Raw genomic sequence first — 19610 nt, forward strand, 5'->3', positions numbered from 1 at the left:
TACTTCGGCTCCCCTCAGAACCGGCCCTGGTCACGCACATGCACACACTATACACACCTATTGACACGCCCGCACACACATACACCGTTTTGGGTTACACTTGTTTCTCTTTTGTAGAACATTAAAATTAGCAATAATTTATTCAAATATACATAGAAACCAAAAAAGTAAATAAGTGAAGTCTTGTTTGGTGATGGTGGCGGTGGTGTAGGCACCAGAGATTTAAGCTTTTTTTATTCAAATTATTTAAATAAGCTCTCTGTGTATTATTATTTTAAGCTATTTGAGTGTTGTGAAATGCATCTATTCATTAACACAATATTCTATATGTGACTGTGTGTCGTGAAACACATCTATTCATGTAGTGATTAAACTCAGTCTACGGCTCATCAATACTAACTGATCTAAACAACTAATCTGAATTATAATATAATAGAAAATAGAAAAGAATTATCTTCTCTACATACTTTCAGATTAGATAGATATCCCTTTCTCACAACATATGTCATCGAAGTTATTTACGTTTGACCGAGTATTATCACTACATGAATTATATGCATTCTACAACACATAGAGAACTTACACATACAACTTTGACTCTAACCACACGTCAAAGTTGTATGTGTAAGTTCTCTATGTGTTGTAGAATGCATATAATTCATGTAGTGATAATACTCGGTCTAATTTATTGTTCATTAATTTAATAAACTCCACAAACAAGCTTTCTAAGTTGTTTGTCCAAGCTCTATATATGTTGTTGTGTGCCTATGTTTAAGTATTGTTAAGTTAATATAAATTGGACGAATGGCAAAAAGGCCCATCACATGGGACTTAAATGCATTTTGGTCCATAAAAAAAATAGTCTCTCAGTTAAACCCAACCCCATGTCTTTAGTCTAAAATACGCACCATAATATAATTCTTATCAATTCCATCCATTATGCTCTAACTTCCTTAATATTACACATTGACCCCGAATCTAAACAAATATATCACATTAACCCCCAAATTTTTTTTTCAGAAAATAATTTTTTTTTCTAAATTTTTTTTTCCGGCCACATTCCAGCGTTGACTTTTTTTTTTGTTGAAAACTTTTTTTTTTCCTGAAATTTTTTTCCGGCCTGTCAACCACCGTTGACCACCGGTCTCCGGCATTGACTTTTTTTTTTTGAATTTTTTTTTCTTAGAAACAAATATTTTAATTAATATTATTGTCTTGGCTACTAAATTACTGTCTCAGACAGTAATATTACTGTTTGGGACAATAATATTATGAATATTATTTTCCCGAACAGTAATATTATTAATATTATTGTCTAAGACAGTTAAATTACTGTTGGAGACAGTAATTTAACAGTCAAGGCAGTAATATTAATTAAAATAATTTTTTTAAGAAAAAAAAAGTCAATTAACAGTTAAATTACTGTCTCCGACAGTTGAATAACTGCTGGAGACAGTAATTTAACAACGAATAAAGTAATATTAATTAAAAATATTTTTTATAATAAAGTCAATTAACAGTTAAATTATTGTCTCTGACAGTTGAATAATTGCTGGAGACAGTAATTTAGCAGTCAAGGCAGTAATATTAATTAAAATAATTTTTTTTAAGAAAAAGAAAAGTCAATTAACAGTTAAATTACTGTATCTGACAGTTGAATAACTGCTGGAGACAGTAATTTAGCAACGAATACAGTAATATTAATTAAAAATATTTTTTTAAGAATAAAAAAGTCAATTAACAGTTAAATTATTGTCTCCGACAGTTAAAATAACTGCTGGAGACAGTAATTTAGCAACGAATACAGTAATATTAATTAAAAATATTTTTTAAGAATAAAAAAGTCAATTAACAGTTAAATTACTGTCTCCGACAGTTAAATAACTGCTGGAGACTGTAATTTAGCAACGAATATAGTAATATTAATTAAAATATTTTAAAAAAAAGTCAATTAACAGTTAAATTACTTTCTCCGACAGTTAAATAACTGCTGGAGACAATAATTTAGGAGCAAAGACTGTAATATTAATTAAAATATTTTTGAAGAAAAAAAAAAGTCAATTAGCAATTAAATTACTGTCTCCGACAGTTAAATAACTGCCGGAGACAATAATTTAGCAGACAAAATAGTAATATTGATTAAAATATTTTTTTTAAGAAAAAACAAAATTATAAAAAAAAAAAAAAAGTCAACGCTGGAGATTGAATTGGGGTCAAAATTGAAATTAGGGTTAAAATTGGTTAATTGATGAAATTGGGCTAAATTGGGGTGTAAATCATGAAATTGCAGTTGAATTGGGTTTCAATGAATTAAGGGTAATTTTGGAATATATAAAACGATTTTACTTATTTACAAATAAGTTTGAATGAGCTGGATTTATTTGAAAGACAAAAAAGTTAGATGTCCCTTTTAATTAAGTGCCCTTATCATGGCCCTTCTTATGATTAACCCATATAAATTACATGTATAACTGTTGTTGAGTGCATGAAAAGTATAATTATATTTCTGAAATGATTTGTGCAGGCCAAAATTAAACATTCAGGCACATTTTTTACCATTCTTCAAAAAACAAAAAGTAAAAAAACTCAAAAACTCTCTCAAACTTTCGATTTTCTTTCGCAAAGCCCGTGCAAATCGTCAACAGATCGGAGATAATTTTTACGTTTTTACGATCCTCTTGTTATGTAGATTACGAATCCGGAAAAAAAAAACGAAAAAAATCACACGTTGGCCTGCTCGTGTGAATTTACACGAGCGCATCCACTGTGCTCGTGTAAATCCACACGAGTAGGCCTTTTTATTATTATTATTTTTTTTAATTGCTCGTGTAAAAACACACGAGTGGTTGCAAAGTGCTCGTGTGAAATCACACGAGCACTTTGCAACCACTCGTGTGTTTTTACACGAGCAGATTAATTTTTTTTTTTTTATATAATTTTTTTTTATAGAATTATAAGATGCTCGTGCAAAAACATGCGAGCATTTCAACAGTGCTCGTGTGAAATCAGATGAGCACTGTTGAAATGCTCGTGTGTTTTTGCACGAGCACAAAAAATTAATTTTTTTTTTTTTTTTTTTTTTTAATTGGGTAGGAATAGTACAAAAGGTAAATAGTTATGGTAAAAAGGTAAAAAATCATGGTAAAAAAGTGCCTGGATGTTTAATTTGGCCTGCGTATATCATTACCCATTATATTTTCACACCCTAGTGCCTATATTACCTAATTAGAGGATTTCGCGGATTTTAAACCGTCCCGAAACCCAATTAAGCAGTACCAAATATTTTTAATCAAAACGAGAAAGAGATAATATCCTTTTAAGCGGTACCAAATATTTTTCGGACTCTTAACTAAATTTCCAGAAAAGGAGAGAGATGTCAAGTTGATCCACGGCATTGACTTCTGCAACAATATTACTCAAAAAAGTCCAAAAAAAAAACACTTAATTGCGAATTGATTGTCAGTGTACGATAATTTATTCCCTCCATAGTTATGAATGCATAGAATTGCCAACCACAGCCCTACCACCAAGTAGAACTAACACCTAGATCTTTTATGACTTATTAGCACGTACCCCTATGTGTAGTCTCTAATTGGCGAAAAACCCATTATATTAAAAAAAAAAATAGCTATAACTCCCTATAATACATTTTACGAAGCACACAACTTCTTACAATAAAATTGGGTTTTTACTTAAATGAAATGACAAAATTACCCCTAGTATTTAAAAAAAAATATTTCAATTTAAATAAATGAACATTTTTTATTTTAAATATAAAAGAAAATTATGAAACTGTTATTTTGGGTCTTACAAAAAATATGGGGTGAATTTATAATTTTCGAAATTTATTTTTAAAGGTTATTTTGGTCTTTTCAAGTCAAAAAACATACCCCAAATCGCGAAATCCGCGCGTGCAACACACATTCAGCTCGTAGGGGCTTGTTGGCTTTGACTAATTTATATAGGGGGGTTTAGCTAATATATTTAACACGAGGGCTTTCTCACGAATTAAAAATTACAAATGGGTGATTCTTGCAAAAACCCCGATCTTTTATATTCAATGTGGACATATTTAATTAAAATTCTATGGATATAATTAAAGAATTGACGAAATTCAAATCGGATATAATCCAGTCAAAATTACATGGTTATTTCAATTAATTATTTGTAGTAAATTACAATAATAATAACAATAAAATGGACCATATTCCAACAAAAGTTGTTATTACAAAAACAAAAAAATAAAAAAGCTCAAGTGGCCAAACCGTTAGGGAGAGCATGTGCTACATCATTGGTTCCAGATAAGTCTTAATTTCAGAAATATATTTTTTTATTAAAACATTGACTTATAGTTGTGGAGTTGAGTAGCTGGTACTATATTAAGTATACACAAACAAACAGACAGACAAACGAAGAAACAAAAATTCATAAGTTTTCTCTGCCAACAACGTTAATTTAATTTGATCGGAAAGAAAGAAAGAAAAGAAGTTGTTTCTTGAGCTGTCTGCAATGGCGGGAGGGTCGATGGGGGGGCCCACCGGGGTGTCGAAGGAGAGGGCAGATGAGTATAAAGGAAGAGTGACTGCATATGTTGTAATTTCATGCCTTGTTGCTGCTATTGGTGGATCACTCTTTGGCTATGATATTGGAATTTCAGGTTTTTCTTTTTCTTTTCTCTTTCTTTTTTTTTTTGGAAGATTGATGCAGGGTAGAAAGAGAAACATTAGAAGAGAGTTTAAATTTGGGAAAAATATAGTTTTGGTCCTTCAAGTTTGCACAAATTACACATTTGGTCCCATGTTCATAAAAAATATATTTGGTGCCTTATGTTTCCAAACTTCAACACTTTTTAGTCATTTTCGTCAATTTTCTGTTGAAACTAACGGAATGAAGTGTGTACCAATCACTTCCTTAACTATTGGAGTAATGATAAATTAATGGAAATGACAAAAAATGTTCAATTATTGAAACACGAGGGATCAAATGTGTTTTTTTTTAACATGGAGGACCAAATGTGAAATCATTGCAAATTTGAAGGATAAAAACTATAATTTCTCCGTTTAAATTTATTTGCAGTTTGGTTACTATCATAATGAAACAATTCAATCTTACGGTTTTTTAAGAACTTTTCGACACCGGAATTGTGTTCCCTAATGATTTAGGACAGCTTATTTGTGACTTTTGGCACATCATTGCAAGTTGATCAATAAAAATCGAATTACTCAATATAATGTATAATATTTTTTTTTAATTAATAGGAGGGGTTACATCAATGGATGCATTTCTTGAGAAATTCTTCCCCGAAGTATATAGAAACCAAAAGCATGCACATGAGAACAACTACTGCAAATACAACAACCAAAGCCTGGCGGCGTTCACATCATCTCTTTACCTAGCTGGTTTGGTGGCATCGATTATTGCGTCTCCAATAACACGTAAGTACGGCCGTCGAGCGAGTATAATATGCGGTGGCATTAGTTTCATGATTGGAGCAACTCTTGATGCTTCCGCTATGAATCTCCCGATGCTCATTCTTGGCCGTATTATGCTCGGTGTTGGCATCGGATTCGGCAACCAGGTAAAACTTGTATACACATCTACACATACACAACTATTTACTATATACAATTCCTCAATCACTTGTTCATTCGCAACAAATTTGTTTCTCGGAAAAAAAAGAAGCTTTTTTTAGGGTGGGGGTGGAGATACTATTTCACAAATCGAGTCACAAGTATCTAATATATTCATACTTGAGGATTTTTGACAAAGTGGTGACGAAATGTATCACTTGTACAAGTCTTTCCATTATATTGGTAGATAGAACTATTTACTCGATCGAAGACATTTCAGAAACACTTCTACCAAAGGGGAGAAATAGCCAAATTTGAAAGAACATATTGTAAACGGGAAAAATACACTTTCGGCCCTTAAGTTTACCTCGATTTCACATTTGGTTCTCTTTGTTCACAAGAAACAGATTTAGTCCCTCATGTTCTAACAATTTAACACTTGTGATCATTTCCGTCAATTTACCATTAGTACGTCAGTTAAGAAAGTGATAGAGGCACATGCTTGATTCTGTATTAATGGAAAATTGACGAAAAAGACTAAATTGTTGAAACATGGAGGACTCAATCTGTTATTTTGTAAACAAGTGGACCAAATATGAAATCGATGTACACTTAAGGGACAAAAAGTGTACTTTTCCCTATTGTAAACATATGAATCTATCCGATTCAGAAGCGAAGAACATGCACCAATATCTCATATCAAACATTGGTTTGATTCACATGGCACATTCCGAGAGATACTCACCATCCCAAATGACGAAAAAAAAAAACCAAGTCTTGAACATAATAGTATTTGAAGTTTCAACTTGATCTCTATAATACCTACTCAAAATGTACAACTCCATGTGTTTTTCACATTAGCTTACCAACTAACTCTCTATTATTATCTGAAGGCAGTACCACTATACCTATCAGAAATGGCGCCAACTCATCTCAGAGGAGCATTAAACATGATGTTCCAATTAGCGACAACGCTCGGAATATTCACCGCAAACATGATTAATTACGGCACGCAAAAGCTCCAGCCGTGGGGGTGGAGGCTCTCTCTCGGGCTCGCAGCTGCGCCAGCTGTTCTCATGACAATAGGAGGCATTCTCTTACCCGAAACCCCAAACAGCCTAATCGAACGAGGGTTCCAAGAAAAGGGCAAGAGAGTTCTCGAGAAAATCAGGGGCACAACCGACATTCACGCGGAGTTGCAAGACATAATCGACGCGAGCGAGCTTGCGAACTCGATCAAGCATCCTTTTAGAAACATACTCGAACTGAGGAACAGGCCGCAGCTTATAATGGCGATCTTCATGCCGACTTTTCAGATACTTACGGGTATAAACTCGATTCTTTTCTACGCTCCGGTGCTGTTTAAGAGCTTGGGATTCGGAAGGAATGCGTCGCTGTACTCGTCGGCTTTGACCGGAGCCGTTCTTGCTTCGTCGACGTTCATTTCGATTGCGTTGGTCGATAAATTGGGCCGACGGGCTTTGCTGATCACCGGAGGAATTCAAATGGTTATCTGTCAGGTGAGAAAACTAAATTAAAATAATTACACCCAAAAATTCACAAAATGAGGTATCTGCATCCTGCACACACATAAATACACACAAATAAAGCTTAATATTTACATACTTGAGCCCAAACCCAATGATTTGAGAATGGGGAAAATTCAATTTTCATCCCTCAAGTTTGCACTAATTTCACATTTGGTCCCCCATGTTTATAAAAAATACATTTGGTCCCTCATGTTTCAAAATCCAACATTTTTAGCCATTTTTGTCAATTTTCATCCCTCAAGTTTGCACCGATTTCACATTTGGTCCCCCGTGTTTATAAAAAATACATTTGGTCCCTCATTCAAAAATCCAACATTTTTAGCCATATTCGTCAATTTTCCGTCAGTAATAACGCAATCAAGCTTGTGCCCTTCACTTTCTTAACTGACGGACTAATGCTAAACTGACGGAAAGGACCAAAGGTGTTGAACTATTGAAGCACGAGGGACTAAATAAGTTTTTTTGTGAAAATAAGGGACCAAATATGAAATCAGTGCAAACTTAAGGGGTGAAAACTGTAATTTTTCCTATTTGATAATCAATCTGACTATGAAAACAGGTGATAGTGTCAATAATACTGGGGGTGAAATTCAGCAGCGACGGCGAGCTCTCAAAGACATTCTCGGTGCTGGTGGTGGTGGTCATCTGCCTATTCGTTGTCGCATTCGGGTGGTCGTGGGGCCCACTGGGGTGGACAGTGCCGAGTGAGATATTCCCGTTGGAGACGCGATCGGCGGGGCAGAGCATAACGGTGGCGGTGAACCTCTTCTTCACATTCGTAATTGGGCAGTCGTTTCTCTCACTTCTTTGTGCTTTCAAGTTTGGGATATTTCTATTCTTCGCGGGCTGGATTGCGATCATGACCGTGTTCGTGTGCCTGTTCTTGCCCGAGACTAAAGGAGTACCCATTGAAGAGATGATCTTCTTGTGGAAGAAGCACTGGTTCTGGAAAAGGATTGTGCGATGATTATTTTGCAGATGTTCTGTTTGATGAAATGTCTCCATGTGTATTGTATTGGAAACTCGGTTGAAGTTATTCATAGTACAATTATTATAGTCTCCATTGGAAATCATACAATATTAAATAAGAGTAAACTGCAAAAACTACCCCTGTGTAATCTTGAAATAGCAAAAACCCCCCTGTGATAAATAAACTAGCAAAACCCCCCCTGTGAAATTATTTAAATAGCAAAAACCCCCCTATGGAACTATTTGAGGGTTGACTTGATATAAAAAGACACAAATACCCATGGAATCTTGCAATTAATAAATTCTTATATTTTATAAATATTTTAATTATTTTATTTAAAAAATAATCAATTTAGTTGTTTACTATTTTTTTTAATTTCTAAACAAATAAATTAAAAATAATAAATATACATATAATATGTATATATATAAATACATTTTGAGGGACAATTTTGTCATTTCAAGTCTAAAAAATCAGCTAGGGGGATTCTACCTTTGACTAAATTTCACAGGGGGGTTTTTGCTAGTTTATTTATCACAGGGGGGTTTTTGCTATTTCGAGATAACACAGGGGTAGTATTTGCAATTTACTCTATTAAATAAAGAACCTAAAAAGACCATAAACCAATTATTAGTATTTAGGATACCAAGTAATTTTATTTTAAATAGTAATTTAATGGGTAAAATTTATTTTGAATTCATGTACTATTCAAAATGTATCATTTACCCCTGATGTATAGACTTTTTTTAGGGTTAATAAGATATAACCCCCTCATTAGAAAAAATATTAGGACTAACCACCTTACAATATTTTTAGTGGGTCAAACCCCCTCAGAAATGTCAATTACTGAACTACCCCTATAATTTGTAATAGCGAAGACCCCCCCCACCGTTTTCCCCAAATACAGCATATCTTCAACCATATTCTTCAATATAATTTCTCCCCCATTTCCGTTGGTCTGCTATATTTATGCCGATAAATTCTCCCAAAAAACAAACTGCAATATATATCGGATATTTTCCCCTTTCAAACATTGCCCTAGTTTGCTACATCTTCAGCGAAAAATAAAAATCAAAATACCATTATATTGTGCAATTCGTTCAGCAACACAGGTTGACAAAAATGGTGAAGAACGGCCAGAAGAAGACAGGTAGTTTGCTATATACCCATCTCTACCACATAATTTCTGTTTTTGACACCTTCTTCAGCGACTCCGAAGGACAAAATCGAGGTCTCCTACAGAAACGGTATACAGCGGTACGCGACGACCATATGCGATGGTTCGGATGTCTTCCATGGTTGATTACTCAAAAATGGAGTTTGTAAACACGATTGTTTTTTAAATCTACAGATCTATGGTCGCACTATTTGTTGACTCATAAAATATTTGTTTTCCTATGAAATTTGTTTTATCAGAGTCCAAAACAAAGAAAAGATCAGTATAAAAATCGGTAGTGCACTATATTTTTCCCGAAGTCAACTATAAAAATCGGTAGTTCACTATATTTTTCCCGAAGTCAACTATAAAAATTAGATAGTCAACTATAATATTTACGATGTCAACTATAAAAAATGGTAGTTAACTATATTTTTGCCAGAGTCAACTACAAAAATTAGATAGTCAACTATAATTGTTCAAATGTCAACTATAGAAAAATTGGTAGTCAACTATAATTTTTCCATTAATTTACCATATTATTTTTCAATTTAAGATACTATGATATTATAAAATTGAATACTCGTGATAAAGATCCCATCTTCATGAAAATATAAATTTCGTAGAGTAGAAAATAAAATGATTTCAAGGACCAAAAAATGAGATATAGAAGAAAAGGTACAATAGTTAGCAGAAATAGTGGAAAAAAAATGAAACATAAACAGACGAGAAAAGAGGAATTGAGGGAAGAGAAAGAAGAGAGAGAGAAGAGAGAGGGAGAAAAAGAAAAAAAAAAGATACGGGGAAAGAGAAAATTGGGGAGGAGAGAGAAGAGAGAGAAGATAAGAGAGAGGAGATAGAAAAATAGAGAGAGAGAGAGAGAGAGAGAGAGAGAGAGAGAGAGAGAGAGAGAGAGAGAGAGAGAGAGAGAGAGAAGAGAGAGAGGGAAGAGAGAGAGGGAGAAAAAAAAAGAAAAGAAAAAGATACGGGAAAGATGAAATTGGGGAGGAGAGAGAAGAGAGAGAAGGGAAGGAAGAGAGAATATAGGAGAGATGAGAGAGAAAAATAAGAAGAATAAAAGAACACGTTAAAAAATTGAGGAAAATAAGGAAGAGAGAGAAATTAATGGAGATATAAAATGACGGATATGAGAGAAATAAGGAGAAAAGAGAGAAAGTTGGAGATAAATATGGACAAAAAAGGGGCATAATGGGCATTAACATAAGCTTAGGGGGGTCACACAATTCAGAAAATATTAAATGGATTTGTCTACAAATGGTCAATTATAAATTGGGCCTATACTATATTATTTTACCTAATGAGGGGGTTATCCCTCATTTTCCCCTTTTTTTATCCCAGTTTTAGGTATCCCTAACTATTTTTTTCTAGATTGTTTTACTTTCTAAACAACCATCTCTCTTCTTGATTTCTCTTTCTGTCTTCGATTTTTCAAAGAAGCAAGACCTACAAAATTTCTATTATTCTAAAAGTTTTGGGAAGATCTGTTGAAGGACTCTTGTATGAGCACATTAGAAAGATGAACTTTTGGTTCGAGGTACGAATTTTGATCTTAGTTTTTTTTTTTTCCTTTGATGATGGGATGAACCTTTGGGTACACTGAAAATTTTTTGGGGGTTCTTTAATCCAATGCAACTTAGAAGATTAAGGATGCGATTTTAAGTAAAAATGAGGTGTATTTTTTTGTGGATTGTTGGCTATTTTGTTCGTTCAAATTAGGGTTTTTTGTCGACTTTAGTCTTTGATTTGAGTGGTTTTTAGTTTTCCTTTTTGGGGCTTTTGCGATTATACTATGAAAAGTTTTGTTTTTAATTTGCAATTTTTTCAAATTACGGTTTCATTTTGATTTTAGGTTTTCTTTTAGATTTTAGGATTTTTTTTTGTGGGTTTTGCATTCATAATCAGCAAAGTTTCATTTTTATTGATTTAATTTTTCAGTTTTTTTATACAAAAACGAAAGAGTAAAGGTTTTTTTTTTTTTTGATAAGTAAAGAATAAAGGGTTGAAAAGAGAGAAAAATGATTGAATATAGTGAAAGAGTTGGAAGATTGAAAAAAAATTGATGAAAAATGGCCAAAACTAAGCATAGAGATTTTTCGGGGTATTTTTGTCAAAGAAAACCAACTCTTTGCTACGGTCGGTCAAAGGGCGGAATCAAGAAAATGACTAACAACAGGGATGTGTTTGATGTTTTCTATATATAATTAAAGTATTTTATTATATACAATATTATTATTAGTTTGAAATTTGAAATATATATATATATATATATATATATATATATATATATATATATATATATATATATATATATATATATAATGCAACCTTCGAACATTGTTGCGGACACTATTTTCAAGATAAAATGCAATTTCCTGGGAATTTAGCGGCCAAAACGAACAATGTTTATTCAAACTGCTTGAAATATTTAAAAATTATAATAAGTTACTCATGGTTGGACATGTGTCGGGTTGGACAATTATCGGTGAATTATCTACTTTACCCGATCAACTGATCTTGCTAAATATTGAAAACAATTATCAACCCGACTATTATGGGTTGGATAATGGTTGGCACCCAACTTTGTCGGGTAAACAATGATTCGGTTGGTTGGTATTATTGACCATCTATTTATTGATATTTTCTTTTTAAATAATAAGATATTTCAAGTGTTTTTTCAGAAGATATTCAAAAATTTTGGAAACTTTTTATGTTGCAAAAATCTTAATTTTAAAATTATTATTTTTATTAAACTTCTACAATAAGTAAATATATAATAAATAATATGAAATAAGAATTATAAAATAGAAATAGTACGTAGAGGTTTATAAGCTCGTGATTTCAGTTTTTGAGATTTGACTTATTTTATATATTTTTCTCACGTTAAGAAAATAAAAATTACAATTAAATATTTATAATAAGTTTTAATTATTAAAAAAGTCAGTTGGCCGATATTACCTGACCAACCGACTAAAATGAAAACCACCAACCAACCTCTATATATATATATATATATATATATATATATGGATGGTTAAATTATCGACTAAAAAAATTGGATTGGTCGGCCGATTAAATCGACCCATACCCAATCCTAAAATTACTAATATTGAAATTTTAATATAATAATTTACAAAATAATATTACAATAAAAAAATAATATTATATAAATATTACAACAATCCCTTTAAAACCTTTAAATTTACAAAAGGTAAAAAGATGCAGAAAATTCAAATTTAGTGGTTGAAGTGTAAGTTTTGAATATATTTCTTTCTTTTAATAGAAATCATAAAATTTAGGGACTAAGTTGAAACATTTGAAAACTTTTAAGTGAAATCAGAACTAATAGAACTAATAGAAAATTGTCGGCGTCACCAGCCCTAAATTCCATTTCCGCCGCCACGAAGAACACCACCAGAAGCCGTTCGACCCCCATTCCGTCCGATAATCGCCGCCACGGTACGCGTGAGCCGCACATATCGCCGTTCCGGCCGCTGTAGCGGCGTTCCGGTGAGCCATGTTTGTTACACTGAATGTTGCCTGCCACCTGGTGAATTCTGGCAAAATGCAATGTAAATTTGATTTTGTATTTTTCCAAGAGCAAATCAACAGTCAATTTCTTGCCCTGTGGGTGCTATTTTTGTCAGATTAAAAATTATGAAGTTTTTGAATATGGTTGCCACTGGCATACTCAATTATGAATATTAATCATTTATGCTTATTTGATTTTGTGATGGCATATTCCATTTTCCATTATTATGTGTTTGTGGAGGCTATGAAGAGTGTAATTTGAAATTGATAATGTTCGGTTATGGTCGACCTTGCCGATTTTGGATCAAGATAGTCATCGTTTCAGTATGTTTAAATTCAATTTCATTTGCTGGTTTGTTTGCACATGTAACATTCAAAAATCATCAGTATATAATACGTGAAAACCTATAAGCCATATGCGAAGATGATAAAATCTTTAGTATTTCACCGAGACTTATGCACCTTTTATATTCTTTCAACTCTTAGCCGCGCGAGAAGAGGAAAGAAAACTCATTTTGTCACATAAATGACTATTTATACAGATTAGGTAGCTGAGCCAGTTGGAAAAGGGGAAATATGCCTCTCTATGACTGCATGCTTTTGTTGAAACCCAATATAACGAAGGAGGTCGTTATGGATTTGGTTGCACGGGTCGGAAAACATGTGTACCAAAGGAACGGAGTGCTGACCGATATGAAGTCCTTTGGAAAAGTTCAACTTGGTTATGGAATAAAGAAACTAGATGGACGATACTATCAGGTAATATTAATTTCCATTGTCAGATCTGCATTATGCTGCACTTGGTACTAACGATTCGTCAGATTCTCCATACCCTCGGCTTTTATTTAGCTTGAGCATAAATGGCGTCATGTTTTAAATTGTTCAAGTTGGCTGCTTTTATATAGTCCCATCTTTTGTCGGTCAAAAAACATTGAGATATCTGCTTATGTGTTTAGAAGTTCGTGATATATTTTTTTACAACAGTTTCTAGATATCTTTAGTTGCTCAAGAATTTCAGTGAGGTAATCTTACAAATAAGAGAATTCTCCTTAGATGTCATGTTGTGTCCAATTCCTATTGTCCCGTTTGTCTAAGTTGCTCATACTTGAATAGATTGAATAGTTTTTTGTTACATCAGTCTCATTTGAATATTTGTAGTGATTTTGTGTAAGCTAATCTTTCAAGGATCACGGAAAATAGACTTTTAGCTCTGAGAGAATTGTGGAAAAATTGCAACATGTAATATCAAGGGGTTGTCCCAATCTGTTCCCTTTTCCTGCAACCTTTTGAATGAAGCTGACCTAACTCGTGACATCAGAATCCCTTTGCAAACAGTTTTCCTTCTACGATAATATCTTTTTTATATGCCCAATTTTTGTAATTATTCTTTTTAGCTAAGCTATTAGCTCGAGTCTCAGTCTAGTCTTAAATTTTGTAGTTCTATGACAAATTATTTTCTGGGCAGCAACTTTTGACCGCCCTTGATTGCTCCCGTACTTTAGCAGTTTGTACCTTGAAGAATTTGCTAAGAATTTTGAAGACACTAGTTATGCATCATGTATTATTTTACATTTGTTTTTCTATCTCTATACCTCATCAGTAATATTAGGATTTAAAATCCGTCACTGTTGTATTACCTATTACATAATGCCTTGTAAAGGTTACCAAGATTGCCAATCCCTTTGAAGGTTCTATGTGCAATTTATAGATGCTAAATGTTCCCTTTCTTTCTTATAACTTGTATGAAAATCTGAGGTATATTTGATCTCAAGAGGGGGAGTGGGCTGAGTGGCGCATGTAGCTCGATAATGGAAAGGATTTTTTTATTAAATAAGAAGATGGCATGCTTTGGTGTGTTACAGCCAATATCTTCCACAACTCCTTCACTCTAGGGGGATATGAAATTTGTTGAGGGAGAGTATTCGCGTTATCTCTTCCATTCACACTATCCGTCCTCGATCTATCAATTCTACCAAAGAGTAACATAGGTGTTTATTCTTACAAATATCCTTAAAAACAAAAAAAGAACTAAGTTTCTCACTAAAATAAAACCAAATGCCTTTCCTCCTCCGATCCACCCTCTACCCTCCTTCCTAGCTGTCAATGCTAGAAAGGATGGTATGAACTCATCCTTCATTTTAAAATGTTTGTTCTTTAAGGGGGAAAAAAAAAGACCGATTTTTCGTATGGATGATAATAACCTTTGCTATTTTTGTGCCACATGATCTTCTGCAAGGAGGTTATTTCAATGAATAGCAGCAAAAATGCTAGGTTTTTTCCCTGAGTTAGCTACATTTTCTTGATTAGCCATAGCATTGTCACACGCACTAAAATTATTATGCAAATACTAGTTAAGGACCATCATCTTCTTGACGGTCCACTAGATTATCTGTGAATGCCGTGCTCCTTGAGAAATCCTTGGAAAATCTTTCCTCAAATTTGTGATATTGAAAGGGTCCAAGGGACGAGGAGGAAATAATTTACTGAGAAAAGATTATAATATTCGTATTAAGCCAGACTTACGAACAAAGCCAGCTTCTAATTCTTGAAAAAAAGTTCTAGGTTTTCAGGAAGTGAAAATTTTCCGAAAGCTGCACCTTTGCATGCTATGCAACTGAAGGCCATTTATCGTTAAGAGGTTCTTTTAGGAGAGGAGTCGTCCAGATGTTGGAAGTTACTTTTAACTGATAGACCCCCGAATAATGGCATCATCGTGCAATTCTATTTCTGGCTTATGTTTTTCCTCGATACCCCTGGGTGGTAAAATTACCGTTGTTGGTTGTGAATTGTGATGCTGAAGAAATGACTTAACTGATTAAAAGTTATACTGCAGTTTTCATAGTTTTCTACCATATGCGGCGGGTTTCTATTCAGGCCCGGGTATCATAGTTGTTAAACACACGTCTTTTTGGGTGTTATTGATTGTTACGCTTGTAGTTATTTCTTAAAATTTGATGATAGTTGTGAGCTTTTTTGTCATATGGGACACAACCAAATATGCCAAAAAATGGTAAATTTCATAGCGGACATAAATATTAGGGTGCATTTGGATGGAGGGATTTGAGGGAGGGATTTCAAATCCATAATAACAAATCCATCGGACTTGTTTGGATTGGGGGATTTAGAGATGGATTTCAAATCCCCACCCCTCCTTTTTAGTTGATTTTGGAGCAATAGTGATGGATTTCAAATGACTCCAAAATTGGAGTCATTTCAAATCCATTCCCCAAATCAAATCCCTCCCCAAATCCCTCCATCCAAATGGACCCTTAGTTATTCTGCAATGAAACTCTTCTAGTGAGATGAATGAGTATTTATTATATGCTTAGAGTGCTAACAATCGATCATTATATTTTATAGGCACAACTTATGCAGATGACAATGATGACACCACCCAGCTTTAAGAGTGAGCTGTCTTACTTGAACAAGGAAGACCGTTTGCTTCGTTGGCTTTTGGTTAAACACCGCTCGACAAAATTTGGAACTGATCTTTTTGGGGAAGATGATTCTCTGAGAGAGCTAAGGGGTTTCAGGCGTAATTTATTCGATGATGATAACATCGAAGAGGATGATGATGATGAAGACGATGATGATGACTCTGAAGGGGATGGCCATTAAATACTAAATAAGGATGATTCGGCTACACAAAGAAGCACGTCTGTCTTAGTAATAATTTTTTCGCTTTTTCTTGTTTCGTAACGCTGCTGTTAGTTGGAATTGAAATCATGTTTCGGTAAGATGCTTAAAACCAGAGTATTTCTCGTGCTATATTTCTTTTGCCTGTTATTTGAGGAACGCAGTTCAATTGTCGAAGGAACTTAGTTCAGTTATCATTTCTGATGCTGAGATTTATATTTGGCAACTGATATTTATCCGAAATTACAATAGTTTTACTATAACAATGTCTTATAGTATAACACAAAATACATACACAAACAAAACACATTCATTAATTAATTCAGAGAGTAGCACAAGCAGTTTCGATGCCCGGGAGTAGAGATGCAAACTCTGTGAGCAACAGCAGATAGTACTGCAAACACATTAAAAAGTAAATAAAGAAAGAAAAAGAGAAAAAAAAAAGAAAATCAGCCGGGAATCCAACTGAATTAATTAATGATTTAACAAGTTCGAGTGGTGATTTCTTTCTCATGAAAGCTCCTGTGGCAGCCGCAGACGGTGCATGTTAGCCCCTCGGTAGAGCGCTTTTTATGTTTGCTTGATGATCTAGGGGTGAACTTTTGACAACCGTCGACAGAATTTTGGAAATTAAATTCGTGAATCTTGTGACACTTTGTGTACACAACCTCCTTTTCGAATTGGACCGGCGGCTCCACCTTACGATGGAATAATTGGTGGCACCCGCAGATCGCACAATTCGAGGGTGAGCACGAAATCGGATCCCAGCCCTCCACAAACTTCTGGCAGCCGTCGGTCTTTCCAGCGATATGCGATTGGGACTTGAGGCACTCTGCATATGTGTCCACCATGTTTTCGATCCCCCAAAAAAACTCGTTCATTTCTCCTCTCTCTTTAGTTTATGGAAAATGTGATCTGTCATATTCATATATATAAAAGAAAACTATATCTGCTTACTTGGCTACTTGCTGTTCAGATCCACGTTTTTTATATTAAAGAAAACATATTTACTCGGTAATTGGCATCCTACTGTTATTTTCAGAGTTTTATTTGTTGTTTTCAAGTTTCAAATTTTATTACTTGTGATATTGCCATTCAGTTTTACAAAAGATTATTAATTAGATTATTTGTTTATATTATGACAAATAGTTAATTTAATGGGTGCCCATAAATGAAGACCGCGTTTTAGTAAATATATGACATTCTATTTTAAAAATTCTAACTCTAATATATATACTATCTTGAGAAAATATTACACAAATATTTTTAGTAAACATAGACACTTTATTTAAAAATTCAAAACCTATATATATCATTATATTTTTTTGGGACTATTAGTAAAAACCCCCTCTAGTATTTTTTGAATAAGAGTGGTCAAAAATAACCCTCTACAAATCGTGACTCAAATAAGAAAAAATAAAAACGAATCAATGCAAAATGAAAACTGCTACAATCATATCTCACGAAATCCGCAAAATCTTGCAACTCCCATCTCTTCCGAAACTCCCACCTTCAAACCCAAAATCTCTGAAAACAACTACAACGGCGACCAAACCTAGGGCAAAAAAATCGATGAAGCTACAAATCTGGAAAACACTCAATTGAAAACGATCTTTGTTGTCAAAACAACTACAACTTCGCTGCTACTAGTTTTCGTTGCATACCTATCAACAACAATGACTACAAATATTCTTTATTCCGTATAATTTCTGAAGCCATTAGTGAGTGACAAAGATGCCTACGAGCGAGCAGTAACTTAGCCAAACCAAAAATTGACCTAAAATTGTCGTGTTCGAACATACTACATCTACCTCTAACTAATTATCCTAATTTTGGTTTTTGGTGTTTGATTGATTTGTAGAAATACTGAAAAATAGTCGTTTTGATTTGCTTGGGTGTACTTTGGTGTATTGAGGTGTATGTCGTGGATTTGCAGGCAACATGCTTGGTTGTATTCTAAAATATTATAAATAGTCTTTTTTCACAACAAACAAAGAAATAGTAGAAATAGTTGTTTTTTGTTGACTGTTTTATTACTGTGTAGCTATGCTGCACGGACACTTCTAGAAGGTGAAGAGTCCCCGTATCCGATACCTGGACACTCAGACACTCCCGGACACTTCTCGGACACCCGTGTCGGGCCGTGTCGTAATTTCGCTAAAAGTAGGACACCCGTATCGGGCAGTGTCCACAATTTTAAAAAAGTTGGGACACTTCTCTTACGTTGTAAATGAGAGCTCTAATAAAAAAATGCGCATTTTCTTTTCTCTGTAATACACATTTCCTTTGTTTTCTTTGTGAGTCCACCAAAAACTCCAAAAGTCTAGCATGCGACAGCGATCAAGAACACGAGCAACAAGGGCGAGTGGTTCTCTTATGCGATGACGACTTATACATATTTTTTACAATTTATAAATGTACCCCTATATTTTTATTATTTATAAATATACCCCTACATTTTTTATATTTACACGTATCCCCCACGTGTCCGTATCCTATTTTTCTGGAAATGCCGTATCACCGTGTCCGTATCCGCGTATCACCGTGTCCACGTATCCGTGTCCGTGCACCATAGCTGTGTAGGATTACTTGAAGTTGGTTGTTTGTGTTTGATTGATGCTCTTGGATTGTTTGCCATAAAAAAATAGTCGATTTCATAAAAGTGAAGTTGGTTTTATTTAAATAATTCGACGAAGCTTTCAATTAACGGTGACAGTCATCGGAAAAAATGCTCAAGATATTCTAAATTTACTTGAACTTTGCCGTAGTTGTTTTCGTTTAATTTCAATCGACGGCAGACAACTACAAGAACATTTTTTCTGCTATTTGCATCGAAAAGTACGTTCGTCTGACCCAAATAGTTAGGTTTGAAACCCATTACATCATCTTCAATAAATCGACCCTGACTTTTTTTTTTCTTTCTTTTTTTGGTTTACAAGGGAATGAAGGATGAAAAGATGAACGCTATTCGATTCCTGGAATTTACTAATATTTTATTATTTAGTCGATTATGATAATTACAATTCTAGTTGTACTGTTTGTTTCCGGTTGCATTTTTCTATAGTTGATTTCATACTCGATTTCAGCAGTGTGTGATAGTGAACTGGTATTGGAACTTGGAAGGTTATTTTTCATAAATAGTTGGTTTTATATAAACAATAGTTGATTACGGTAGTTGA

The 19610-nt window shown here is 33.9% G+C and overlaps 2 protein-coding genes across 5 annotated transcripts; both read left to right on the forward strand.

Annotated features, from left to right (window-relative positions):
- The first annotated feature begins 4221 nt into the window (after nt 1-4221).
- STP7 (sugar transporter protein 7) lies at nt 4222-8775 on the forward strand. Its single transcript, XM_088823989.1, has 5 exons — nt 4222-4657; nt 5259-5578; nt 6464-7090; nt 7680-8210; nt 8667-8775. Exons 1-4 carry the CDS (start codon nt 4510-4512, stop codon nt 8085-8087), a joined length of 1503 nt encoding a protein of 500 aa, XP_088680115.1. The 5' UTR covers nt 4222-4509; the 3' UTR covers nt 8088-8210; nt 8667-8775.
- A 3793-nt stretch (nt 8776-12568) lies between these two features.
- LOC105971557 (Translation elongation factor EF1B/ribosomal protein S6 family protein) lies at nt 12569-16623 on the forward strand. Of its 4 annotated transcripts, none has more exons than XM_012996410.2 (3): nt 12569-12774; nt 13338-13554; nt 16156-16623. In XM_012996410.2, exons 2-3 carry the CDS (start codon nt 13372-13374, stop codon nt 16411-16413), a joined length of 441 nt encoding a protein of 146 aa, XP_012851864.2. In that variant the 5' UTR covers nt 12569-12774; nt 13338-13371; the 3' UTR covers nt 16414-16623. The 4 variants fall into 4 exon arrangements, with proteins under 4 accessions (XP_012851864.2, XP_088680262.1, XP_088680261.1 ...); XM_088824136.1 differs by having other exon boundaries at nt 12597-12774; nt 13343-13554; XM_088824135.1 differs by having other exon boundaries at nt 12670-12723.
- Nucleotides 16624-19610: the final 2987 nt, after the last annotated feature.

This window comes from Erythranthe guttata, chromosome 10 (genome assembly GCF_056151865.1).
Source record: "Erythranthe guttata isolate IM_541 chromosome 10, IM_541, whole genome shotgun sequence".
NCBI classification, from domain to species: domain Eukaryota; kingdom Viridiplantae; phylum Streptophyta; class Magnoliopsida; order Lamiales; family Phrymaceae; genus Erythranthe; species Erythranthe guttata.